General features: G+C 42.1%; 2 protein-coding genes across 8 annotated transcripts; one reads left to right on the plus strand and one right to left on the minus strand.

Moving 5' to 3' along the window:
- Window positions 1-2,970: 2,970 nt before the first annotated feature.
- Window positions 2,971-19,534, minus strand: zc3h7bb (zinc finger CCCH-type containing 7Bb). Of its 6 annotated transcripts, none has more exons than XR_010924894.1 (22): window positions 18,966-19,131; window positions 16,154-16,215; window positions 16,014-16,050; window positions 15,487-15,684; window positions 15,034-15,192; window positions 14,708-14,848; window positions 14,447-14,489; window positions 14,098-14,339; window positions 13,607-13,901; window positions 12,967-13,025; window positions 12,692-12,791; window positions 12,245-12,406; window positions 11,911-12,116; window positions 11,683-11,783; window positions 11,339-11,520; window positions 10,935-11,014; window positions 10,273-10,544; window positions 9,900-10,005; window positions 9,279-9,387; window positions 8,649-8,782; window positions 6,341-8,496; window positions 2,971-4,710 (listed from the first exon to the last, which is right to left on the minus strand). XR_010924894.1 is itself a non-coding variant. In XM_067576398.1 (22 exons), the coding sequence occupies exons 1-22, from the start codon at window positions 19,361-19,363 to the stop codon at window positions 8,461-8,463; spliced, it is 2,919 nt and encodes a 972-aa protein (XP_067432499.1). In that variant the 5' UTR covers window positions 19,364-19,534; the 3' UTR covers window positions 2,971-8,460. The 6 variants fall into 6 exon arrangements, 5 of the variants coding, with proteins under 5 accessions (XP_067432499.1, XP_067432498.1, XP_067432500.1 ...); XM_067576398.1 differs by adding an exon at window positions 19,346-19,534 and having other exon boundaries at window positions 2,971-8,496; window positions 14,107-14,339; window positions 18,966-19,151; XM_067576397.1 differs by having other exon boundaries at window positions 2,971-8,496.
- On the plus strand, window positions 19,022-27,021 carry rangap1b (Ran GTPase activating protein 1b). 2 transcript variants are annotated; one of them, XM_067576406.1, is made up of 16 exons: window positions 19,022-19,110; window positions 20,143-20,261; window positions 20,381-20,508; window positions 20,966-21,025; window positions 21,142-21,321; window positions 21,528-21,662; window positions 22,330-22,488; window positions 22,588-22,701; window positions 22,785-22,884; window positions 23,128-23,212; window positions 23,335-23,500; window positions 23,781-23,864; window positions 24,010-24,112; window positions 24,433-24,521; window positions 25,251-25,372; window positions 25,581-27,021. In XM_067576406.1, exons 2-16 carry the CDS (start codon window positions 20,150-20,152, stop codon window positions 25,663-25,665), a joined length of 1,722 nt encoding a protein of 573 aa, XP_067432507.1. In that variant the 5' UTR covers window positions 19,022-19,110; window positions 20,143-20,149; the 3' UTR covers window positions 25,666-27,021. The 2 variants fall into 2 exon arrangements, with proteins under 2 accessions (XP_067432507.1, XP_067432506.1); XM_067576405.1 differs by lacking the exon at window positions 19,022-19,110 and adding an exon at window positions 19,682-19,796.
- Window positions 27,022-27,064: the final 43 nt, after the last annotated feature.

Below are 27,064 nucleotides of genomic sequence, written 5' to 3' on the forward strand. Positions count from 1 at the left end.
GCATTAAAATAATACACGTTAAAGTCTCACAGCAGACATATTTGCAGGAAAAGCACAGGTTGAACCAATTATAGTTAATGATGGCTCATTTCATTTTGGGTGTGCCAGAGAAATATGCCAGTGGTGACCTGAAACTGGCACAGCTGCATGAATTATACTAATTAATGTTATTAACAATAGTTTGACAAGGCATTGTGGCAACTGACAGCTCCACAAAAGCCTTGCTTTGACTCAGACTGTGAGTACAAAGTACTTACACGTTAGGGCCTCAGGCTGAAGAGCATGCTGTGTGTAGGGCACTGAGGGTATTCACACGTGCAGGACTGCTTTTATGAGCTTTGTAGACACGTGTAAAGAAAAAAAAACCCTCTAAAACGCAACTCTAGCGCATTCAGATCGATTCTGTCATTCAATTTTTGTCGACACTATTAGAGAGGTAGTGTTGTTGTACTGCGTTAAATTAAGACGTGTTTCTAATATAAATTCTCTTCATTCTTCTTCATTTACATACATTAGGGAGTTAGACACCCCCCATTATGCAATGCAATGGAGACCAGAGTATCAGTTGTCCAGAGGAAGGTCAGTGGATTTGAAGAACTTGATGGGCCTGTGAAGTGACCCTGTAACCCTTTATTTATACTCACAACTCTATCAGTTTGGTTCATTAATCAGATCATTCTCTGTTCAAGGAAACTGCTGGGGAAGTCATTTCTGTCTTCTTGGTGGACTATTGTGTTTCCAATAAGGTCGTCGCCACATCTTCAAAAGGGAAAGAGAGATTTCAAGAGTTTTTATTGTCACATGCACAGCAACACAGCAGACACTGAAGGAAGTGAAATTTGGCTTCCTCAAGCTCTAGTTCCAGTTAGAGTATATAATAAAATGAGAGAGAAGAGGAAGATAAGAGAGAGACAAATTAAAATATATATAAATATACATTATATTGCACATAAGTGATGGGTGATAAATACTTATAAAAATATAAATGTTGTTTAGTGAGAAAGAGATTGCGTGTAGGACAGGAAGAGAGAGAGACTGTATGTGTGTATGCTGGATCTAGCTCTGATGCTTCTTTACAGTTTGCCTAATGGTAGCAGTGAAAACAGTCTGTAGTTGGGGTGTTTGATGATTTTTCTAGCTTTCCTCATGCTCCTCTGGATGTAGAGGTCCTGCGTGGATGGTAGTTCAGACGTGATGACGAGACAGGTGATACGCTGAGCAGCTTTGATGACTCTCTGCAGGACTTTGCGGTCCTGCTAGTAGCTGCCCCCATACCAGGCCATGATGCAGCCAGAGAGGACACGCTCAATAGTGCATCTGTAGAAGTTTCAGAGTGTCCTCCTGTCCATGCCAAACCTACGCAGTCTCCTGAGGAAGACAAGGTGCTGGTTCACGGTCATCACCACCGACCACGACCGACCATCAGCGACTCAGTGTGAGTTCTTCAAGTTCACACTGATGTGGACCACGAGGAATCTGAAGCTGCTGACTCTCTCCACAAGCACCCTCTGAATGTAGATGGGTGCGTGCACTTCCTGTACCTACCTGAAATCCAACACCATCTCCTTGATCTTGGAATTTGAGATGGAGGTTGTTGTCCTGACACCATGATGTCAGTGCTCTTACATCCTCTCTGTAAGCCGACTCGTCACTCCTGGTGATCAGGCCGATGATGGTAAATGGTAAATGGACTGCACTTGGAGAAGTTCCACTGGATGTAGAGGTCCTGGACTGGCCTGACCCTCGGGAGCAACTTGGGGTTCAGTGTTTTGCTCAAGGACACTTTGACACATGGACAGGAAGAGCCAGAGATAAAACTGCCACATTGGAGACCACAGACTGGGCCAGGAAGAGGTTGAAGATATCTGTAAAAACATCTGCCAGCTCATCTGCACATCCTTTGAGGACTCAACTGGGAATGCGGTCTGGGCAAGAAGCCTTAGGCCACATTAACTCCAGATCCAGAGTCACAGGAAAAACAGCAGTCCTCTCATTCTTTGAATGGGGGGAGTGTGTTTGCGGGGGTGGGGACTGTCTGGGGTTCAGCAGCAGCTGCTTTCCCTTCAAGAAGTTGAATCAGAAACCAGAATCAACTTTTGCTGAAATGCAACCCAACATCATGCTGCAGTGGCCAATTACGTAAGCTATCAGATCTAAGACGCCCACGGGAGGAAGAACTTTGTTTACCATGTAGCACCAGAGCTAAACAACCCTGCCATGAGGGAGTACAAAGATGTTACTCGGATGAGGCATATTGGCACTTCTGGCATAGAGGAGGTGTTGATCTCAAAGTGGGAGTAAAAGGTGTTAAAGTCATCTGCAAGAGGGACAGTTGCACCCCCAACAGAGCTGGCTCCCCCTTTGTAGCCTGTAATGGCTCTCAGTCCATGGCTCAATTCCACATTGTCCTTAGGTTAGTGGAGGAGCCTAAGTGGTCCTTGTACTGCCTCTTTGATGGCTTTCCTGACTTGATATTTGCTTGTTTTATAGTTCAACATATCTCTACCTTTGTGAGGAGCCGTGCATGTGTGGAGGGTATCATGAACCTTGCTGTTAATCCAAGGTTTTTAATTTGGGAACTTCTGCACAGTAATCTTAGGCAATCAATGCACCTACTGATGTATCCTGTGCCTTCCTCTATGTATTCAGTGATGTTGTCATCGCACGCCACCTCCCAGTCCTCCCATCTTGGATTCTGTATACCACCCCTCAATCAACAGTGAGGTGCTCTTCTCTCAGCCATGGCGGCATTTGTTGCTCATGCGTAGTACAATTACTTCTTCTAAAAGCTTAAGATAAAAAACTATCAAGATCAAGACAGAGTGTTTTAGAATAGAAAACAATGAACTAATGACTATATATGTATATGACATAAATAAGTAACACATGAGGGTCCTTCATCACCTCTAAAAATGGACAAACGCTTTTTTTTTTTTTTAAACAGTCTGTTTATTAAATGCTTTCAAGAGATTTGGTCCACTTGTGTGATCATGAACTTCCAACCAGGGAGGAGAAAAGAAAAAACAAAGTCAAGAAGATAAAACAAAACGTAAAACAACAAAATGTAAAAATACAGTACAAAAAGAAGTCTTGTTTTTTCCATTTCTTACAACCCTGGTTTCTTCATCCAAGTTATTGAAAACAATTCAAATAACCAATAACTTCTCATTGAATGAAAACCGATTCATTAAGGATTTTTTGTGGCTGTGTGGGTGTGTGTTGGTGCAGGGAATCAAATGACACAAACTGTATCAGGGGGCAGAAGGGAGAGGTGGGGGTTAGGTCACATGAATATTTGCTGAGCAGAAACTTGTTTCACGGCTGAAAACCTCCATATTTCATTTAATGCAGCCAGGAAAAAACGTTTGTTTGTAGTAACTAACACTGATGCACAGACTCTGGTTAGTTTAACACATAAACCACTTGTGTCAAGAGAACTAAGACAACCTTTAAGTCAAGTGACATTTAGGAAAATACTACCCAAGGAGAAACAGTTTGCTATAACTTCATAAACTCATGAATGAATAAATGAATGAACACAATAACATTTTGCTGTGTGTGCTTTATCCAGCACAGAAGTTTGACATCTATAAACAGAAATAAACTATTCATTAAAGTCAGCATGAACCTTTTGCCTTCGAGAAATTAAAAAGAAAAGTGATTAATGCCAAAATGTCTGCCTGCTTATGCACAACGTGAATTATTATTATTATTCATACTTCAAAGCTTAATTACTGTATGTAAAGATGGCACAGTAGGCCGTCTGCACATCAGAGGTATCATATACTGCAGCAAGCTTGAGAAGCTTAAAACACTTTAACTAAAATAACTTATATTTTTTTATGTTACAACCCTTAAAGTGAAAGAAACCTGCTTCCTTGACAGCCCTGACCATGCTATGAATTGCTCAGGAAGACATAAAGATAAACTAAAAGGGAACAATTTAACGCTTTAACGCATCAATGTGTTATCAATGTGCAAGTTTGAATATGTTGTAGTAACAGAGTGATTCTGGCATCAGAGTCAATGTCCGCTGCCCAGCAACCTTCAGGTCTCATGGCCTGGTTTTCCTCACCAAATGAATGGTCAGTGGTGTTTAGTAAGGCAGGCTTACAGGATATACACATAACGTCATGTTGCGCACCAGTTTGTTTAAGACGGGCTAATCTAGTAAAAGTCACACTCTGTGGTTCGTTGAGTGTACAGACACAGCAGCAGCGACCTGCCTCCCCTCTAGGTTTGTGTCATGATTCGCCTTTAACAACACACACACAGTACATGCAGCACAGGTATCCAGTTTGTTTTTTTGTTGTTGTTGTTTTTTTCTGTGCATGTCAGTTACATCATTAACACTGGCCGTTCTCCAACAACGGAAGAGGAGCCTCCCCTCAAATGCTCTGCAGGATTTCAAACACGGATAGACTATTTTTATAATCCACTCGTCATAGTGGCTAGTACCAGCCATATTCACAAATTCATGAAGCCAAATTGTATATTTTTTTGTAAATTAAATTGATGATGATTTACCTACTACAGCTTTTCCTGCCAAAATTAAGATTTACAAATGTTTGGCTGGTGGCGGCTGATGTTCATTTCCCATCTCAGCTGCCTTTAATGTAAATTATCCTGAACCGACATTATTTCAGTGGATAAAGAGCATTTGGGTGTGGTATCACTCTCCTAACAACTTGTCCTTTCCAACCCAACACCCTGAAAAACAAGATGGCAACACATTACTGAACACAGCAAACTTCTTCCACAGCCACAGAAAAAACAGCTCCACCATCTCTTATCTAAATTACCTTATAAGGGTGTCTAAGTATTATAATAGGTATCAGGTATCATATACTGTATATAGTAAGCAGGATTATACAATAGGGGTATGTATCATCTTATAGGTGTAGTATATCGAATAAGGCGCTATACGGGAGTATATAGGCCTCTATGTATGCTTTTGTTTCCAGATCTGTCTTTGCCTGATGGATTAATTTAAAGAAAAAAAAGCACAGCTCAGGCAGTGAGCAGCCAGCTCTGTTGGTAATATCACTGTGACACTGTGAAGGGGAAACAGTTAACAGTATATATAAATTTAATCAACTCTCTTTTTTTTCCCCCCCTTTGGCCAGCACCCAACTATCCTAATGCTTACAAACAGAGCTCATTAGCATGAATATATAGCAGGTCTACCATACTGTGTAAATTATGTTGTACTATCCACAACCTACAGCTGCTGGTGGCTGATAACTGGCTTCACCACCTGTAGGATTAAGACCTCAGGAGCCTTACAGTTAATATCACAAGTTTCCTGCTCACTGCCTCCCAGACAGAGCTGTGCACTGCTGCATACACAGACGCATATTTACTGTTAATTATTATATTCATACATGGATACATATATAAAGAGAGAGTTATACATTGCAATTAACATACATATATCCATAGCATATAGAAGAGAAATAGAAATAGTCAATAGATAGCAATCATTATCGTCATCATATTCATCATAATACTAGGAGTAGTAGTAATACGATCCCTCGAAGAAGCTAATACCTGGGCTGTTCCAGACGAGGGCTCGTTAACAATAATCCCAAAACTGCTGCTGAGCGTCCAGCGAAACTGACCTGAGATCTGCGTGTCAGGAGCTGGATGATTAAAAACACGGCAGCCTTTGGTGTCACAAACATGGACGAAATGAAGGGACTGCAGACAAAGCTGGAACATCACAAGACACGTGTAGACTATCCTGTGGTTTTAAGACCTCATCTAAAAAGGTTCAAAAGTGTAACTTCTGAACTTTTTTTTTTTTTTTTAAACGTTTTTGCTCCTACTGACCATAACATTCCTTTAGCGCTGGTTGAGTGTAACGTTATAGATTTTATGCACTAAGCCGATGGGACACAAACATCGACTGATATTTTAAATATAAAGTGCAGCTTCTTTCGAAATTTTGATCTACACCTTGCTGAGCGGTAAAAATTTCCCTTATTCTCGCTCGATTTTTGGCGCCTTCTGTGTTCCGTTTCGACACGTTGGGCGTGAAACTCTGATCGAGCTCTGCTGCAACCCCTTCATGCTAACCCTGCCTGGAACAACCCACACAGAAGGAAAAATTACAAAAGAATCATTAAGAAAAAAATAAAAATCACTATAGTCATCTAGTTCAGCGATACATGTCATATAGCAATACCTCAATAACAAGAAGTTCTATGTAATCAATACAGGTTTTTCAGGTTATGTATTTATTAAGCTTAACCGCTAAGTTATCAATTATTATTAGTAGTATACCATTATTCGTAAATATGTATAATATGTGTGTATATGTATCTGAATATAGACATACCTCCATCGTGTCTCCGTCCACATTAAAGGCTAGAATAAGATGGCCACAGATATCCTGCCTCTCTCTCTCTCTCTCTCTCTCTTTCTCTCTCTCTCTGCATGTTTTTGCATGTGTGTTCGTGTCACATGTTGATGTGTTGTTTATAGGCACAAAATGTGGTGCGAATTGTTTCCCGGTCTCAAGCTAGCAGGTTTCCCCATTATGAAAATGTTTCTTTAGGGCCTACCGTTAGCTATCAGGAACATGACATTTGGGTGCATATGAGGAACACAGGTTTCCATTTGAAGGCTGTGGGAGCATGATTGGTTTTAAGTGAAATAATGACCTCCCCCAGTTCGACTGAAGACGTGTCAACTTGCCCTTACTTTCAAATAATCTTAAATATTCTAACCATCACCTACAGAAAAATATATTCTTCATCATCTTCAATCTTTTCATTCATCATTTTATCCTTAAGCTTTCCAGTCTTTAAATTATCATTCATGTGAGCATCTTTTTTAAATTATTACAAAGCTCCTTCCTTTTTTTTTTTCTTTTTTTTTTTTTACACAACTTAAGTCTTCTGCAGTATTTTCACTGTGCTTCAGTCCAAGTGAGGTCATCATTTCTTAATGGGCATCTGCGGTCTGATCTGATCTATTGCTGAGAGCAGCTCTAGCCACGACTCAATATGTGTGCTGCAGTTACTTCTTTTGTAGCCCTCCTACACCAGCTTCACATCTCTGTCAGCTGCTTACCAGCTCAGTGTAAAGTATGTGATGGTGAATAGCCCCTTTGTCACTTTGGCAACTGCTTCAAGCTAGTAGCTTTCTGAACTTTAGCCACAAACGTTTAGTTGCGATTTTTTTGTTGCCAAATTGTCGATTTACTCCTCTTTTAGTGAACCTGAGAGGAGCCGACGCTGAAGCCTGCTTTGATTCACCGGGACACCGGCTGACAGCGACTACAAGGTTAACATGTGAGAGTGTGTACGTGTCTGTGCTCGTCCCATACAGGAACGGTTGGTATGATTACAGCACCAGCTATCGAGGGCTTTTTTTTTTTTTCTACCAATAAAGGTGGTGGTGGGGGGGGGGGGGGGGGGGGGGGGGGGGGGTAAAACCGTAATGTTACACAAGTTTGGTTCTGGGCATGTAAGTATAATTACATACATTCCACAACCACAGCATTGTTCTTAAATGACCGATTTCCTCGTTTTAAAGGCCCATGCAGGCGTTACATTCATAGCGTTCTACCAATATGGCAGACAATATAACAAGGAAGCACAACTCCCATTGAAGAAAAAAAAAAAAAAATTATCTCCAGAAAATTATTTTGACCCTCTCGCTGTATTTCCACAACAGGAGGGAGATTAGGATTTGGTTATTTTGTAGCTTAATGAGGAGCGTCCACCAAGAGCCTCTGTGAACCATAATTCATAGTTCCTTCAGCCTCAATTGCCACCAGCAGCACTGAGAGCTTGGCATTTTTTTTTGGCACTCTGAAAGTTGAAATATCAACTTTAAGCGTGAGAGCGCCGTTGCTTCGAGCGAGCTTTGAATTAATGCCGAGCAAAATTTAAGAACCGCGACCAGCGCGCCCATCCAAGAATCATTTCAGTGCTGCAAGGATTTCAAAAAAAAAAAAAAAGAAAAGAAAAAAGAAAAAGAAAAGGAGGTACCTGGTGGACACAGATGCTCAGTCTCAATAGCACTAGGGAACGCTAATTGATTATTTTAGTCAGAGCAAAACTAGTTGTATGTGGAATTCCTGCAGTGTGATCTGCTGGAGGGGAACCTAAAGATGCTGTGTGTAACTGCGTGATGATATAAAACAAAATGCTGAAGCCAAGTCCGGTATTTTCACTAACAAAGCTTTTCTCTTCGTGTTAATCTGTGCCTATTATCTGTGTATTATATGCTGTGTTAATGTGTTTGTATGCCTGTGTGTGATTATGGAGGGGAGGGGGGGGGGTGGTGGGGGTTCGACTGTTCGTCATCTGCTCTCACGCTGCTGGCTAGATGCTAGAGGAGGTCAGACTGGCAAGATGACAGACTGTTGAGTTGTAGCTGGTGTGGCAGGCCTGTCTCTCTGTCTGCAGCTCAGCACCGATCCGCTGCCTCTAGTCAACGCAGCAACACTCAGAGGTCGTCCCCGTCTGACAACCGCCGGCCTCCCTGGAACAATCGATACAGTTCAAATCTTTACTCAGTCAAATACAACACCTTCCTTCCTTCTTCCTCATAATTGTCTGAGGCGTCTCTAGAGAAGACAAATGCCACATATTCTGATGCTGCTGAAAGGTGCGGGCAGGTTTGATCTCACTCACCATGCTCTCTGTGTAATCTGCTGTTATGGTGACCTGCTTGTCCTCCGGGGGCGGGGTCACGACGGAGCTGTCTGTGCGTCTACTCTGATTGGTGAGCTGCAGCCACAGTTCGTACATCTGTTGCATGTCTCTCACTGCAGAGGAGCGAGGTAAGGAAGGAAAAAAAAAAAAAAAAAAGAGGCTGAGTGACCTTGAATGCGGGTGTGTTATCTTGAACGACAACAATCAGACAATCAGTGTGAGTGGAGTGGAGTTGGCACTTCGCCCTAAACATCAATGTGAGTATCGGGCTTTTGTCTAGATTGTAATGGTGAGCAAACAGATCAGAAGATATGATTAAAAACGGAAAAACAGGCCTGGATAAATAAAACAAACCATAGCAAATGTGTCATTTTTCACATTTTCTTTTCTAAATTAATAGATTAGAAATTATAAATGACTATTTTAAAATTACAAAAAAGCCAACCAATATATAGATCTATGTGTTAAGTACTATTAGTATTTTGATATATTATCTTCAAATCCAGTACGTGAATCTACAAAGTTTTATTGGAGTGCAATTTATTACAATTAACAAAAGTTTAGGAATGCATCACTTGGTAAAGCAGGTACTAGTCAATTTGAGCTTACGGCTGTTGTTCTTCATGTACGTCCACACGTCCCTCTCCTCCAGACTGTGGGCGAATGAGCAGTTTCCAATATAGTGGCACTTCTTCTGCTTCATCACATGCACACACATCTGGGAGACACACAGGCGTTAAGAGTGAAGGGTTCAACTAACTTACACCTTTCTTTTGTGAAAATGTCATTTTGTTGTTGTTTATGTCAATGGAGAACTACTGTTGCAGCTGCTATGGTTACTGGTAAGAGTTAGATGAAAGTTTGCCTTAAAATTATGACTAGAATGTGGTAATCCTACAGTTACTGGAGTACTGTGTTAATTAATACTTATTTTAAATGACCAACCTTCAAAAAAAAAATCTCTTGCGGATTGAAAGCAACGTGACAACACGGTCATAGACACACATATAACCACAGAAGAAGACAGAACTGCAGGGGTTAGGACGTTTACTACGACACCTGCCCCCCAGGGCAAAACCAGAGTCAGATGTATTCAGCATGTGAGAGAGGTTGGATTCGACATGTGAGAGAGAGGTCGAGGGGCAGAACAATTGGCCGAGGGGCAGAAAGAGGGGAGAGAAAAATGTGTCTGAGGACTGCAGGAAAAAAAAAAAGGGGGGAGGAACTCACGTCATATTGCTGTGGATAGGTGCGGGAGAAAGGCAGAGGCCGAACGACAACCCACTTCTTTTTCTCAAATGATTTCACCAACAAGACTCGACGCTCCTTCGTCCAGCTGAGGAAGCGGAGAGCCAACATGAATTCAAACGAAGGAAACAAACTTAACTCTGAACAGAGAAGCAAAACAGCAGCGATGACTGAACAACAATCGAGAGTTTTATTTTGTAGTAGCACACAACTCTTAAGTTAAAATGATTTACACGTCCTAGACACACAAATCAAAGTCAGTGACATGTAAACTGCAATGTAGACAGTCAGCCATAAATCGCTTTGACTCATGGGAAGAACGCAAACAGCCGTGCGTGTGCGAGTCCTGCCTCACCTGTGTCGTGCTTTGGCGGTGCAGTACTTGAGGTTCTTGTCGGGCTCGTTGACCTGCCCTTCTCTCCAGCACTGGCCGCACACAAACTTCATTTTCAGGTTGAGGGGGCGTCCCCTTCCCACCCCTGCTCCTAACCCTCCCACCCCCAGCCCTCCCACCGGGCTGACCCCTCCCCCGCCGATACCATCTCCCCCTCCTCCTCCGCCCCCGCCACCCATTCCCCCTACTCCTCCTGCAGGTACGCTGCTGCTCGGATGGGAGATATGGATGGGCTGAAAAAAAGGGAGAGAATAGAGACGGTTAACATTGATTATGCAAATCTATTTTGCTTTGCACATTTTGTCACTTAAAACATTCACACTTCAACCCCCAGAGGACCTTGTGGCTTCAATGTACATTATAATAAACACATAGGGCTGTGTTTGCAGGTGAGAAGGCCATGAAGGATCATGTCCTCGTCATTGCTAGAAGCTCTTACTGCTTCTCTTTATGCTCTACAAGTGAACTTCTTTGATGCGAGGTGAGAAAAACTGGCTGAGGAGGTATGGTGCTGTCCTTCGCAGGCTAACGGAGTCAGGGGTCAACTGTAGTTCAGGGGGGGAAGTGGCCACAGTTAATCAGTGGGGGGGAAAAGTGTGAAATATCCAACTCTCCTGCCTCACCTTCTGCTGCTTTTGTGCGTTCTGCTCCAGCCTCTGCCAGTGTCTCTTGGACTCCTGCACCATCTCTTCATGAGTGATTCCTGTAGGAAACATTAGGGAAAATACCTTAAATGATTCATCAGTTATTTGACAAGTATTGATTATGATCTTAATCCCAAAAGCACCTTTTGCATATCAACATCTTAAAAATACCACATATATTCTAAATGTTTGTATGCCAGAACTCTATTATCCATCACAGAAAGCAACACTGTACTGGATTACATTTAATCACATGTGAAGCCTCAGTTAAGAGCAGGATATAATCTTCCCAACCTGGATCCCAGATAAAGGTTTATTCATACGACTGACAGATGGAGACATTTTTAAATCAACTAAAGATGTAACGTGTGTGTTCTACCCACCGGTGTCCTGCTGCAGGACCCAGCATTTCAGCTCTATGACGGAGTGTGCGAAGGAGCAGCTGTCCTCGCGCTGGCAGCCGTAGCGAACCTCGTGGCGGCACACGTCAAACTGGCAGAGGGGGTGCAGGGGACGCACCTTACTGTAGCGCACATTGGCTGACCTCACCACGTGCACCAGGCACCTGGAGTGAGCAGAGGTACATAATGATATGTTTTTATAAGTCTGCAGACGGACAATAAAGACTAAATGAAATTATGAGTGTCTTTATCACGCTTTTGATAAGCTTAGCGGAACAAAATTTGAGGGCGTTGTATTTGAGGAAGATTTAAAAAAATACACTCACTTGTTATCGTCGAACGGGTGTCGAGCTGTGAGGTTTGAACAGACTGCTAAGTTTTCTTTGCTGCGTTTGCTGATGATGCGAGGCTTACTGTCAAAACATTCCTGTAGAAAGAGGAAAAAAGACACTGATAAGTCACGGTCTTGTTCCAGCGCTCCAGAAAAGTAAATCCGGAGAGAGCAAAAAAAAAAAAAAAAAAGAACAGGATTGCTTCACAGGCTGTGATCTCACCTCACAGAGGAACATGAACATGCCCATGTGGAGCTGCAGCAGTCTGGTGACGCTAAGCGCCCGTCTCTCTGTGCTGCCCAGCGGATCGAACAGCAGCTCTCGGCTCAACGCGCCCTTCCTCTCCTGGGTCCACACGTCAATCTCCTCCTGGCAGTAAGCAAATGTACAGTTCTCCCCGTACTGACACTCCTGACGCTCCTGCACCTCTGTGGAACATGGAGAGGGGAGAGAGTGAGAATGTTAAAAGGAAAACATGAACACGCCGCTGTTTTACAACTTGATTTTCCCCACCTAGAATATACAGTCAAGCTTTTAATTCAGAATGTAAACATACCTTTACAGAGTACAAATGCCCCCAGGAAGTTGTTCCGTGCGGGCCGGGGCCGGATCCTCTTCCAGGTGGGGTCATCTATGTTTTTGAGGCGACAGAGCAGGACATCCCTCTTGCATCGATGAGCTGCCTCTGGCTGATATTTGTAGTCCATCACTCGCGGTCCTGTGAGCAAGACGAGAAAGAAGTAGGTGAAATAACACCAAAAAAAAAAAAGAGCAATAACTACAAATCTTTAGGATTTTTGTGAGATGAGATGCATTCTGTCCTAGTGGTTAGTGTTTGAGGCGGTATGTCTTTAATGACTTAACACTCCTTCAAAACAATGTTTGACTATTTCACACATAAACAGTTGGCAAGCTAAAAGAGAAGGCAATGCTGCAACATCCTACTGTGAACATTTGGAGAAAAAAAGAGAAAGACACTCAGATGTCGGCCACTTGAACCAACCTATTCGGCTGTAACAGGCGTGACAGGCCTGCCGAAACTCATGCGTGGCTGCTAGAGGATTCCTGGAGAGCAGAGACAGGTTGGTTCCTGCTGGACCATTCTGCAGAAGAAGATGAGGAGGAGATGTGATATAAAACATAAAGGGCAACTTAGCTGCATAGTCAGAAAAGGCTGTTAAATAATGGAACAGTACCATTAACAGCACAATTTAAAATCTGAAAAAAAAAAAAAAGAGATGACGCAAAGAATGTAAGTAATGTGTGTTTGTTACTCACTGCATGTGCGGCACTGTGGTTGCGCATTCCAGGGATGAAGCTGTGACACACTCGTCCCCCTGAAGACCACAGACACAAGGACACTGATGTCAGACACCGTATTTGAAGGGTGCTGACTCACACTGCCTGCTGCTGCTGCTGATGCACGTCTCAGGTTAAAGCCAACTCCCTAAGAGCTGTGCTCTGGCAGCTACGCAAGAGAAGGCTAAGACGCTGAAACTAATACTGCTCTTGTTACTGCTGTATTACTGCATGTCGTTTCTTTTAAGCTTTAGCTGACACACTTATCAAGATAAAAACACTCGCTCAAATTCATGTAACACCATGTTTTATGAGTAAACAACAGTAAGATTCATATAGCTGAAAGGCATAGTGTCTTCACATATTCCTGAGCTACAGAAAATTACTGTTAAAAGTTGCACTAGACAACCTTAAATACATATATGAATCCATGTGTATCTACTAACACTTTACAGGATTTCTGGTTATTGAAGTTTAAAATGTGCAAAATTATCTCTCTCTCATCTGGTGCAACCAACGTGCTATGACAAGTTACTGCACTGCAACACTAAAAAAAAAAAAATCAAAGATTGTTATCCTTGAATGAGATAAAACACAATGTTTCTTGTCTTTAGCTCACCAGGGAGAGTGTACTCAGACAAGGAGTCCAGCCCGCCAGCGATGACTCCCGCCTTCCCTTCTCCATCCGTGGCCCCAGTGGAGAATCCTCCCAGTGCGTCCTGCGCCTGGGTGGAGCCCTGGTCCCGCTGGACCAGCGGCGAGTAAGGCTCCAGAGGAGGCATGTCACTGATGGTGGAGCTGAAGAAGGCAGGGGGAAGCTGGGGTGACGGGGCGGGAAGGCTGGGGGAGTAAGGAGGCCGCAGACCCACTGCTGTGTTGGGAAGGTTGGTGGGGATAGCACCCTGGACTGGATTCTGGACCAGGAGACAAGACAGAGATGAGGATTACTTCACTCACCCCGACTAAAAAACGCAAATATAACCCTGCTGGCTGACAATCAAATCCCACCAGAACCCTAACTCTGCCTTCCATCTAACACATACTAAACAGTAAATATACAGCCATGGCCCTACAATGGTGCATGATTGGTTGATTCTGCCCCTCAGTCACCTCACTGACTTTCTTGGGGATGCATTCCAGCAGGCTGTCCAGCTCGTCCTTGATGACGCTGCTGCTGCATTCGTCCATGTGTTCCGACACAGGGACAGAGTACGGCATAGGAGGCAGGGCCTGGCTGCTGGGGCTCTCCGACAGGTCGGTGCATGGGGTCACCACCGAGGTCGCGGGGTCGTCGCTGACAGGGATGGGCGTGGCCAAAGGCGCAGGGATGCACTGTGCGCTGGAAAGGTCCGCTGAGGAGGAGGAGGAAAACAGAAACGGAGATGAGGGGATGAATGTGGGAAGCGGATGGGAGTCTGGGAGGGAGCGGATGTGTTTATGGTTTGCAAGTTTGCCGTACCTGGTCCAATGTCACGTAGAGATTCCAGCCCATTGGAGGACAGCTAAAGAAAAGACGAAGAAAATAGCAGATTCTAATTCAGTTAGCACATCAATAATATGTAAGGTTGTATTCAGGCCGACTACAGCCCCTTTAGCAACACACTCCCACCTCTCTCTCCTCTTTTACACAACCCCTTGCATTTTCTCTTTTTTTTTTTAAACGTACGGCAGTTTTCAGTCTGAACACTCACTAACTCTACAATGTGACAGCAGCACCCACCTCTCCTGTAGGTGGGGAAGTCTCCCCATGACTGTCCCCTTCTGTCGCCGTGGACTCTGTCTGAGGGCTGACGTAAGCTTTACGGCCCTTGAGGCCCAGTTTATTGGCCAGATCCTGGGCCAGGTCGCTCACCTGCCTGTCCTGGAAGAACAAAAAAGAAAACAAGGGGCGCCGTTTACTTCTACTTCTACTGAAACTGGAATTGAATATCTTATTTATCAGATTTCTGCTTGCACTAAAAATTTAATTTTAATGGCAATGTTTTACATTCTTTATTATCTGCCAAAATGTCTTTGGCATCAATATTTTAAGTGTTGATGACATACGTGTGGTGCTGTGAGGAGACATTTGGTTCCACACTCGTAAGCCTCTCTGAGTCGTCCCAGCTCCCTCAGACAGAGCGCTTTGCGGTACAAAGCCCTGCGACTACCCTCTGACACGCACAGTGCACTGTCACAGTCCTGAACACCGCGCTCATACTCCCTCTGAGACAGGAAAAAATAGAGTTAGGAAAAAAACAGACAGAATGTGAAAATTAGGAATCAAAGGTTGAGTGTCATTTATAAATTAAATGGAACAAGATCCTACGAGTGGTGGCGTGCAAAAGTAGTGTAGTGATTACTAAGTCACCACGTGTCGTCTGACATCATTTTAAAAACAGTTTTTGACCAAACAAACAGTTTTTGTCCTTTTAAAAGTGGAACAGACATCCACTCCCTACTGTGTTTTCTACGTGTCCACATAAACATCTGCGAGTGACACAACCTCTTCTCACTCACCGTCTGGTAGTAGGCAGCCGCCCTGTTGACATACAGGCTCTCCAGCAGCTCTTGGGGGATGACGAGGGCCTCAGCCTGGGCGTAGCGGGCGACACTGATACCCTCCCCATACTGCTGGGTGGCCTGACGCCAGTCCCCATCTCGGTAGCAAGAATTGCCCTCATCCAGCAAGTGACACACCAACTGAGTCAGAAACGCCTGAAGGGAGCGTGCAGAGAGAGGGCAAAGAGAGATAAAAGATTTAATGATGAGAGGGTTGAGAGAGGGAGGTAAAGGGCAATGTAAAAAAAACAGGGAGGAAATATGAGAGGATCAGAAAGGCCAAGAGGAGAAGACAGGAATTAGAAAAAGATTGAGGACAAGATAAATGACAATGTCAAGGTCTAAGAAATAACGTGAGGATGTGTATGTGTATGTGTGTGTGTGTGTGAGGATGGCTGCACTGAAGCACATGTGTATATAGTAGGTGCACTATATTAAATCCACAATTGTAAACAAAAAAAAAGTAGAAAAGGGTCATTTCAAACCTCATAACTCTCTGGCTCTGGGAAAGGTAATGAGGACCTATGGTGAGAAAATAGGGAGGCTGTCAGTGTTGTCCATGTAGTAGAAGTGTGCACTTTAGTCACAGTGATAGGCATAAAGGAGACATTAAAAATTTACTTACTGGATAAAACTCATTGCTTTCTGAATCTCTTCTCTTCGCTTCTGTCGTTCAGGATCCATTGCCTGAGGGTGAAGACAAGGTTGAGACTCGCAACTAGGGCTGCAACTAACCATTGTTTTCATTATCCATTAATCTATTGATTATTTTCTCAATTAATCGATTAGTTGTTTGGCTTTTGCATTGTCAAAAAATTGTGAAAAATGTTGATCATTGTTTCCCAAAGCACAAGGTGACATCTTCAAATGTTCGCTCCAGTTACTATCATAGAAGACTAAAGAAACCAGAACATATTCACATTTGAGAAGCTTAAATCAGAGAACTTTGACTTTTTTCTTTAAAAAAACACTCAAAACGATTAACTTATTATCATAGTAGTTGGCGATTAATTTAATAATTAGCAACTAATCGATAAATGGACTGATGTTGCAGTTCTACTCGCAGCAGCTTAAAACTCAAACTTATTGCACAAACAGCATTAACAACTTTGACAGCTACGGTAACAATACACACCTGTATCGTTAGTATCCTTATGGATAAGATTATAGCTCGTAGTTATTAAAAATGTTTGCAAACACTGCTAACTGTTTGCAGTGACAAGCCAAGGCCTGCCATTGAAACACGCTGAGCAATCATCGGACTTGCTTAAACAAAACAGCGGGGTCAGCTAACGGTGAGGCTGGCTGCTAGTTAGCCTCAGCTAGGTTAGCATTATGTTAATCTGAAAGTGACGCTGGACACTAGAGACATATTTGACGCATAATCTGTGGGGGGGTTTTTAGAGAGGGGACATCTGAACGGTTCACACAAGTTCAAAACGTTAGCCACAACAATGTTGGGGAAATGATAGCTAACGGTAGCATATGCTAAGCAGGCTGAAAAAGATCGACAATTAACGTTACAACTAAACGTTACATCCACTACAATGCATGTAACTAAAATAAACAATTTGCATCCGATAAGCTGCTAACGGTCACTGACCTTAGTGTAACGTTAGTTAACACTACCTGATTTTACTTACCGGTGGTCAGGATTAGCCAGCTAACGCTAACCTACTACTTCTTACTCAGGCTAAAGGCTAATCACTGAAATTTAGCTTCACTACATAGAAATGAATAAAGTTAGATTATCTTATGAACATGTAGAGTTTACAGTTTACAAAAAATGGCTGTTGAGCTGACAGACACTGCACACACACACACACACAGTATTAACTAGCTACTAGATAAGTTAGCTGGTTCACTATTTAATTCACTAGTGAAGCCCCCAGTTAGCAGAGCAACTCACCCACAGTTCAGTTATTACGCTTTCTCAGGTCAGACACAGCTTCACAGCGCGATGGCGATATTGATAGGAAAAAACAAGCCAGCCAAGTATCAATCAATATCCAGGCGCATATTTGTAAATGTAGTGTTGCTGTCATTGACGTGTGGACGGAGCACGATGCTGGCTGTTTTGAACAGTGCAGTATCGCAACAAGTATCCAGGAGAAGCTCCACCACCAGAGGACAGCAAAACCTGCAAAAACTGCGCTATGCATTGATTTGGCTGAGCTGTATTTCACTTGACATGTTGCATGTGCCAATTTAGCTTTATTCTGTAGTTGTGGAAAAAGGATTAAATCCTTCTCTTGGTCATTTAGCCTAAGTATTGTAATGTGTATAATGTTGATAATGTACATAGATTGAATTCCATTTGCATGACTTTTTATTTTTCAGTTATGGAAAAAGTACAGTAGCCTATTAAATATTACAGCACACTTCACACACTTGTAATGTGTATAATGATAATAATGTATATAGGTTAAATTCCAGTTGCTTGACTTTTATTTTGGTGTGTTTATTCCTCCTAGTTCTTATCTATTAGCTTGTTCCCTGTATTGCTGTAACATGTGAAATTCCCCTCTGGGATCATAGTCTTATCTTATCTTATAATACCACAGTATAAAATGACCTCATGTCTAGGTCCAAGCTGTACTCCAAATTGTACATAAGTAAAGTACTTGAGTAAATGCACTTAATTACTTTCCATCACTGGTCACAATGTTGTAATGCTACAATTTCATTTAGCAGACTGGTAGTTTCACCCTGTTCTGTCCTAAATGACATGCCGTATCACACTGTACCACTTGGATTTTGGTGAGTTGTTACAAATACTGACTACCAGGCCAGTAAGTATAAGCGGTGGGCTTCATAACATTTGGCTTAATTACATCACAGCTGTTAAAGTTACCTGAAAACCAAGGTTTTGAGAAGCCCCACAGGTGTTCCTCTTTCCATGGTTAACCTGCTTGGGGGCCCCTGGGCAAAAATTATTTGTAGCCTGTTTGTAATTATGTGGTTTACCCTTCACAATCTTGGTAAACAGCAAAAGTTCTTACTTTATAATTAAATATATCTGTATTGGATTTATTCAGAGACTAAAAACAACATTAAACACATGTGCGGCACACTGTGTCCTGTTACACTGGACCAGCACTTATCCATTCAGAGGCTATATCAAAGCTATTGAAATCAATAACTGAAATTTTCACCTAATTTGTATTCATTATTGACATTAGAAACAACAATTTACCGCTGTTGTGAATGTGAGATTGCACAATGTGTTTCGGAATATACACCATGTTAATTCTGAAACTGGGCCCCTCAACAAGACAATAAAACATGACAGGTAATAATGCAAGACTATATTATGGCCTTTATCATTCCAGTTGATATTGTGCTTAAGTGATGAATGTTCTCAAACAAATTTACAATCAATTCAATAATTGGAAAATACAGAGCTTTTAGGGCCCCCAAAGGCATGGGATAGTCACCTGCTTTGGCCAGTTAGTAATCAAGCCTTTCTCAGGTGCAGGTGTGTCTCTGGCTGCAGGAGGTTTGAGCTGTGTTTCAGTCTTCTTTAGGTCATCTTCTCCGCTCACCTGCAGGAGTGGCTCCTCTCTGTCTCCATCCTTACAGGTGGGCGTCCAGATGAACCTCCTAAACACCTGCCACAACATCTTTCCAGTAGGGAAACCAAACACACAGGCAAATGCTTCTTTAAATCGCGGCCCTAACCTTGCAAAAGCAGTCAAAGTTCCTCGTACAACTTTACTGGCACTTCAGTGACAGTCATGCAGAGTGAGGACAACAACTTGCACCAAATACCTTCCTGGTGTTTTCTAAAATCTCCCTTCTACTAGAAACGTGTTACCTGTCCAGCGCGTTGCATTTTTCCCGCTTTGGCGTAACGTCGGCGCAAATTTAGGCGAATGTAAACTTTCAAACCATGTATTTTATTTTTATGACACGTTTAGCAAAGCATCGATGCCCCTAGCTTTACATAATGACGCTAAGTAGGCTAGTTCATGGGGATTGTAAAGAATGGAAAGGTTTGTTAGGTAGTCTGAATTAAAAACAGAACAGAACAAACCAAAAAAAAGATAATATATATATATATATATATATAGCATACAATAAAGAGCGTTGACGGAGAAACCAGCAGGCGGCGCTAGCACACCTGCAGATGAATTCTAAATGAGGTGAGCGGAACCAATGAAGAAGAAACCAGGCAGTATGACGTCACGTGGTTTAGCAACCGGCGCAAAAGGAGCGGCGTGTGTGTCAAAGCTATCACTTCATTTCCGTGGAAATTACTCTTTGTGGTGAGGCACAATGCTTGTTCACAGTTACCTGTCGTCCTAATGACAACTTTATGACTGAGTCGGAGGCTGGGAAACACGATAATTAACTTTGATACAGTCACACCAGTTTTAATTGAGCTAACTGTTACTGTATGTTAATACCAACTAGCACCTGTAAAGCTAATAGCTAACGTCATTGTTATTAGTTTTTGTATTGATAAAGTAAATTATCGGCTTAAAGTGTGTCATAGAACATCATTTGTCAGTTTTGGGTATTAACTGCTAAATTAAATGCCACTTCTACTGGTTTGTATGCTGAAGAATGTGATTCTTCTCCCTAATATTTGACTTCTGGATGTCTCCATAGAGTCGTTATGGCTTCAGATGACATTGCTCAGCTGGCTGATGCTCTTTCCAAGACCCATGTCGGGGATGGAGAGTTGAGCTACAAAGGCCTGGGACTGAAGCTGGACAATGCTGAGTCAGGTCAGATGCTTGGCAACAGCAGAGATGGATTTCAGTGCACTGTCGATTTCACATGAGTGGTCCCTGTAAGTGTTTCCTCTTCAGATCTGATAACCTGCTCTCTCTCTCTGCTCTTACAGTGGAAGAGCTGGTCCGTGAGATCGAGCAGTACCACAGTCTGAGAGCTTTGCGCCTGGAGGGGAACACTGTGGGAGTGGAGGCAGCCCGAGCCATCGCCAAGGCTCTAGAGAGCAAAGACCTGCTCCAGGTACTCCTCACTTAATGGTTTCAGGTCCCTGAAAAGTAAACATGGGCCATACCACAAATTTCAGCTTTAATCTATCAAGTAGCCTAAAACCAGGGAAGTTGTCATCATCACTGATGCTCTTAATTGTTAAAGATCCCCTACAGACATGTTTTAAGATGTATATAAAAAATTTGAGTGGAGGGGACTTTGAGAACTTTGAATCAATGTAAGGAGAACAATATCAACATAATAAACATTTTGTGTCAGGAGTAGGCTGATTATTATACTGCTGAACAGCTAAAATCTATTCAGGTGTTTGTCAATAAAACTTAGAATTTGACTAATCATTCATGCCAACTGTCAGTACTTTCATACAAGTTGACATTATTGTTCAATATGCAGCCTCATAGTATTGATAGACACAACACTCCTCATACTTACTGTTTACATTCTGTTAACAACTCTTTGTGTCTTTCAGAGATGCTATTGGAGTGACATTTTCACCGGGAGGCTACGTTCTGAAATCCCAACAGCCCTGGTGAGAATTTCACCCACTGGATTAATAAAGGTTTTTTATGGATGCATGTATAGTCTCCTGCTTTTTTAAAAAAAAAAAAAAAATCTCCACATGTCCTCTTTTTGTGCTTTCATCAGAGGTCCTTGGGCAATGGATTAATGAGTGCAGGGGCCAGGCTGACCGAGCTGGACCTGAGTGATAACGCCTTCGGGCCAGACGGTGTGAAGGGAATCGAGCAGCTGCTGAAGAGCCCGTCCTGCCACACCCTGAGAGAGCTGAGGCTTAACAATTGTGGCATGGGGATCGGAGGAGGAAAGGTAAGCTCTCAGGCAGACATGCTGAATGTCTTCATGTGTTTTGACTCATCACCAGTGCTCTGTTTGGGGATAAAAGTACTGCAATCTGCTATTTGACAGTGCACAACAAACGAAAAAATAAAGAGTAAGCCGCTGCAAACATGTTTCTCAAGGAAAGGTATCATACATGTTTGCATGACAGTGACGGTGTTGTATGGTTTGTGTAGATCCTGGCTGAAGCTCTGATCGAGTGCCACAGACAGTCGTCGGCCCTCGGAGCTCCACTCAAACTGAGAGTGTTTATCGCAGGGAGGAACCGCCTGGAGAATGAAGGAGCCAGCGCCCTGGCCAAAGCCTTCCAGGTAAAAACACACAATGCATGGACTATAACTAGACAGCCAAAAACTGATGACGTTACAGCTTTACATTATTAACATTTGTTAACACTGTCATTGTTGTGAGTACAATTGTTATCAGCTGAGTGACACATAACACAAACATTTTCCATGTCAGTAATAATTTAATAAAAATTAAAACATATGAAACGCTGACTGTTACATCATCTGATAATCAAGGCAACATTTCAAATACAGCTGAAACGATTTTCTGAAAATAAACAAAACTATTTTGATTTAATTGTTAGTCATTTCTCAAGCAAAGCAAACAAGAAAAACATGCTGCAAACCAGTTCCAGACCCCTGATTTTCTCTGTTTTATGTATTCATGAATTGAATGTCTTTTCATTTTGGACTGTTTGTGTTTTGTTTTTGTCTGTTTATTCACTATTTTTCACTTTTTATATAACTGATTAATCGAGGAAATAGTCGTCATCTGTGTCTCCATCCAGTTTTTATGTGTGCTGATATAGTGTGACTAATACCTGCATCATAGGTACAAAGTATTATGGCCATTTTAATTCATTCACATGTTTTAAAATCACATTTGTAAGAATCATAACAGCCTTGATAGAAGCAAGATATTAATAACAGTTTCTTTAACCTTAAACGCTGCTCTGTTTTCTCATGTAAGCTGATGGGCAGCCTGGAGGAGGTCCACATGCCCCAGAATGGAATCAACTACGCAGGTGTGATGGCGTTAGCCTCAGCCATGCGACACAACCCAGAGCTCCGTGTCCTCAACTTCAATGACAACACCTTCACAAAGAGGGGAACGCTGGCCATGGCACAGGTGAGGCCTGTTTATTCTCAGAAAATACCTACAAACAAAGTAAATATAGCCAGTCTGCTTAAGCCAAACCGTTTTTTCGCTCCTGTCCTGGCCACGCAGGCTCTGAGGCACCTGAGGAACGTCCAGGTGATCAACTTCGGCGACTGTCTGGTCCGCTGTGAGGGAGCTATCGCCCTCGCCGCAGTCCTGAGAGAAGGATTGCCCATCCTGAAGGTCAGTCATCAAATCATCAAAGTTCAGGCGTCTGCGTCAGTGTGTGTCTGCTCCGTCAACTCTGTCATGTATCTCGTCTTCAGGAGCTCAATCTGTCATTCGGTGAGATCACTGAGGCGGCGGCGCTAGTGGTGGCTCGGGCTGTCATGGACAAACCGCACATGGAGAAAGTGGATCTGAACGGTACACACACTGACTTTCTCAATATCACTGTAGAAGAGGCAGTTACGTGCAGGGTTCCCATTGTCATGAGAAGTTATGGAATGTTCTTGGAAAAGTGTTAAATATGAGGAAAATATTGGAAAAGCTGTTAAATTTGAAATACTGTATAGTAACCCAAGCATATGATTATTGTAAAACCATATTGTTACAAGTTTTTAATAATGAGTAAAGGTTGAGAATGACTCTGGTCTGTGACTCTGACAGGTAATAGTCTGGGAGAGGAGGGCTGTGAGGCTTTGAGGGCAGCTATGGAGAACTTGGACAAAGGAGACATGCTGGCGTCACTCAGGTAACACCTGTGTGTTTGTGTAATATCAAGTAAACAAATACATCTTTCCTGAAGCAGCTCATTTAACACAAAAAATAACATTTACTGAGTGGTAAAATTTGATTCCTTTGACCTCACTTTAGTGATGACGAAGGAGAACCTGATGACGAAGATGATGAAGATGACGAAGAAAACGATGATGATGATGCGAGTGACAACTGTGATGAAGAAAACGAAGAGGATGGTGAATATGTGAAGGAAAATGGCATGACAAGAAAAGAAGACAGTCCTGTTAAACCTCAGAGCCCAGTAAGACCACATAAAATACATGTTGCATTACAAATTAGTATTTATGTATTTACCAAACAACCAGACACAGAGTGACAGACATTTGATTTTGGGTCTATTTTGTTTATTAACAAGCAATATCGTGCATAAATTGACAGCTTGTAAATGAACTGTTTAACAAAATCATTTACATCAGAAAGATATTAAACTTTCATGTTGGTAAACCGTGAACTAAGCATCATACTGACATCACCTTCAAATGTTTGCATTTCAATCATTTTGGCTTTGTGTGGTTCCTCAGGCAGAGGTCATGTCTTTCCTCAGCTGCCCGTCCGCTGAGAAGCTTCTTCAGCTGGGAGAGATGAGGACAGATCTGCAGCAACAGGTGGGAATTCAAAAGAAAAAAAAGTGAAAATAAAGCATCCCAGCAGGTTGTCTGTGTTCGTTGTGATGATTAAACTGCTGGTTCGGGTGTACAAACAGAGTTTGCAGTGAATAGATGTGCTGAGACTCTTCTCCTCTGTCACCAGGTGGATACATCTGACCCACACAAAGCCGCTGATGTGCTTCTGAATATCGCTTCTTTGTACAGCGAGGAACCAGAGATCAAGGTAGCCGTTCTGGAAACTACAGGTGAATAAAACACTGCTGTCTCACTTTCCCTTCTTCTTCTTATATTGACCAAGCTCTAATTTTTACAGTAATAATACAGTAATATAATACAGGTGTACAGTATCTGAAAGGGACACCTTTCTTTAAATAGCTGTGCAATAACAACACATCTGTAATTTTACAGATTTGGCCAAACAAGAGTGTTGTATGAAGTGTTTTTCTCTTAGTGGTTCAAATATTTGTTTTAAGTTGATGGATCTCATCTTTCTGCAGTGATGTCATTTGTATGAGAGTTACCCATACTGCATCATTTCAATGACTTGTATTACTGTGTAACACAGACGCGTTGCTGAAGAAGCTCCTCTGTGGTTCAGCCCTCCCGTCATACTGCTTCCTCTCCACGCTGCTGGTCAGGATGGGGCTCCTTAAGGTACAGTGCTGCTACAGCTTCCCCCACACACATCCTCCACAGATCCAAGTGGCTGAAACAACTACATTGACTGCAGCATTTGAGATGTTTCAGTCTGGACCAAATTGGTGGCCTGACTGCCATGCTAGTGGCACAAAGAGCTTTTTTTTTTTAACAAACACCTCAGAAACACACTCTTCATCTGTATTAGACTGACATGCTGTTCCCTCTCCAAGGTGCTGAATCTGCAGCTGAAAACTAATTTTAGAGATTGAGTTTGTTTCCTCAGATAAACTCTGTGCTTGAGTTCTTGTTGCTGAATCTGATGTGTATCTGAAGGATTTTATAGACTGAACTGTCACTATATGATTCCACGGAAATTATGTGGTTCCAGTTTTTTTTTGTTTTTTGCTATTTTGTGCAAGCTTGATCACAAATCATGAAGTCAGTTTCTGTAAAGTAGTGTTTGTGGATTTTCCATGCTGGTGTGTGTGTGTGCTTTTGGAGTCCCCCTGCTGTCAAACTTTATGAACTGCATTTTTTGTTCAGTTTGTCATCTTATCTTGTAAGAAGTAAAAGAAAAAAACAGCTGATTCATTCATTCACATTTTCTTTTCATGTGGCTTAAAATCCCTGCAGAATTTTTACATTTGTCACAATGTTGCACAGTTTTACATTTATCTGTCTCACAGTATGAGTTCAATCTGTATCACTTGATTTAGTTTTTTACTTTTCTGTTCTGTGTTTCAGGGAGAGGGCAAGACGAAAAAGGCGTCGCTGGTCCCAGGTCAGCTGTTGTGTTTGGAACACGCCGTCCAGCAGGATTACTTCCCCCAGCACCACGCCTCGCTGCTTCACACCTTCCTGTCCAAGTAGGACAATTCTTTCTTTTATCTACACAAGTATCTGGCTTACAGTCAGTGTGATTGTTTTGGGGTTTTGTTTTGTTTTTCATTCAAACTTAGTGACAAAATGTGTTGTCCCTTTTTTAAAGTTAATGAAATTGTGGCCTGTGTTTTTTTTAGAAGGATGCCTATTACAAAAGTCTTATATGTCGTATGTTTCTGTGTGAATCTGCAGGAACGGTGAGGCTCTCAAGTCCTGCAGCAGTAGCAAAGAGAGGCTGAGCTCTGCTCTGGAGAAGAGGTGCCTCGACCAACACTGATCAACCACTGACGGCACCGACACACACACACACACACACACACACACACACACACACTGTACAGACATCCATCTTTTCACCAACAGGGAAGCTTTTACACTTGAACAAGGGACAAAGACGACCACTGATCTCCACTCTTACTTGTATATTTTATGAAGACATGACAAAGACTGTCCAGGACGTCTTCTAATTTTTATTTTTCTACTTACGCTTGTGACTTATATTTTTATAGAAAATAAACATATAAATAATAAAAATATAGAACTTCACATCAGTTAACCTCGAGGTTAATGTGTAAAAATCAAACTGATTGTAACTTGGAGTGGAGCTAACATTAGACGATATCAGTCTGGCACCTTGTGTAGCATATTGCTTTGCATTTAGTGAAGCAAGTCATTTTATATAGTTTCAAAGTTTACTGTTAAATCTTGGAACAAAGCAGCGCACCTCTTTCAGAATAAGGTGAATGAGGTTATTTCCAGGTCTTGGTGAGTTTGGAAATTGGCAAAGTAAAGCAGGTATTGTTAAAATGTTCTACAGATTTGCTGTAGTGTCAAACTTGTATCACACATGCTCTGATATTTGTCGCTGTCAAAACTTCACTTTGGAGTTTTGAGGTATAATCAGTCGGCACAAGACAATTATTCATGTAAATCATACAGAACAAAAAAAGTCTTTAAATCAAAATAAATCAGTCAGAAATAAAGACCTGGCTTTATTGTTCCATTTTATCAATATGATGCATTACACACTGTTAATGTTTGTTGTCGTTGCTTATCTGAAAAGAATAAAAAAAGGAAAGGAAACAAACTTTTAGGGCAGACTGTCCAGTCAGACATCACGCTGCTTTTGCTCGTAAGGTTCAGTCAAGTCAGAGCGCTGTGTGCATCAGACTGTGAGCAGGAATGAGCTTCACACACACACACACACACACACACACACACACACACACACACACACCCATGAACTTGAATACACACCGCATGTGTGCATCACCCTGCACTGAGCACAGTCATAACACTGCACAGCTCAGGGGACCACTATCACTTTTACCTGCTGTTTTTTTTTTTCTTTTCTTTTTGTGATCCATATTCAACAGTCTTAGTGAAAGCTCTTGTACGACTTTGTGTTACACGCATTCAGTCGCAGTGCATTACCTCATATAGCTGTTAATGCTTGTCGGTAATGTAATAGAGCATTTAAGGGAATAAGGTGAGAAAGGGATATTCTTTAATGACATTTAGATAATCTTCTGAATAACATAGACAATGAGGATCACATATATATTGTCATGATGTTTGTTTAATGTTTTGTACTGAAGCTCTGTCATAAATTTAACTAATCTAACAAGGCTGACTCTTGGTCTGTGAATGTGTCTGTCAACATGCCTCTTAAAACT

The sequence above is a fragment of the Thunnus thynnus genome, chromosome 20, assembly GCF_963924715.1.
Source record: "Thunnus thynnus chromosome 20, fThuThy2.1, whole genome shotgun sequence".
Classification (NCBI taxonomy): domain Eukaryota; kingdom Metazoa; phylum Chordata; class Actinopteri; order Scombriformes; family Scombridae; genus Thunnus; species Thunnus thynnus.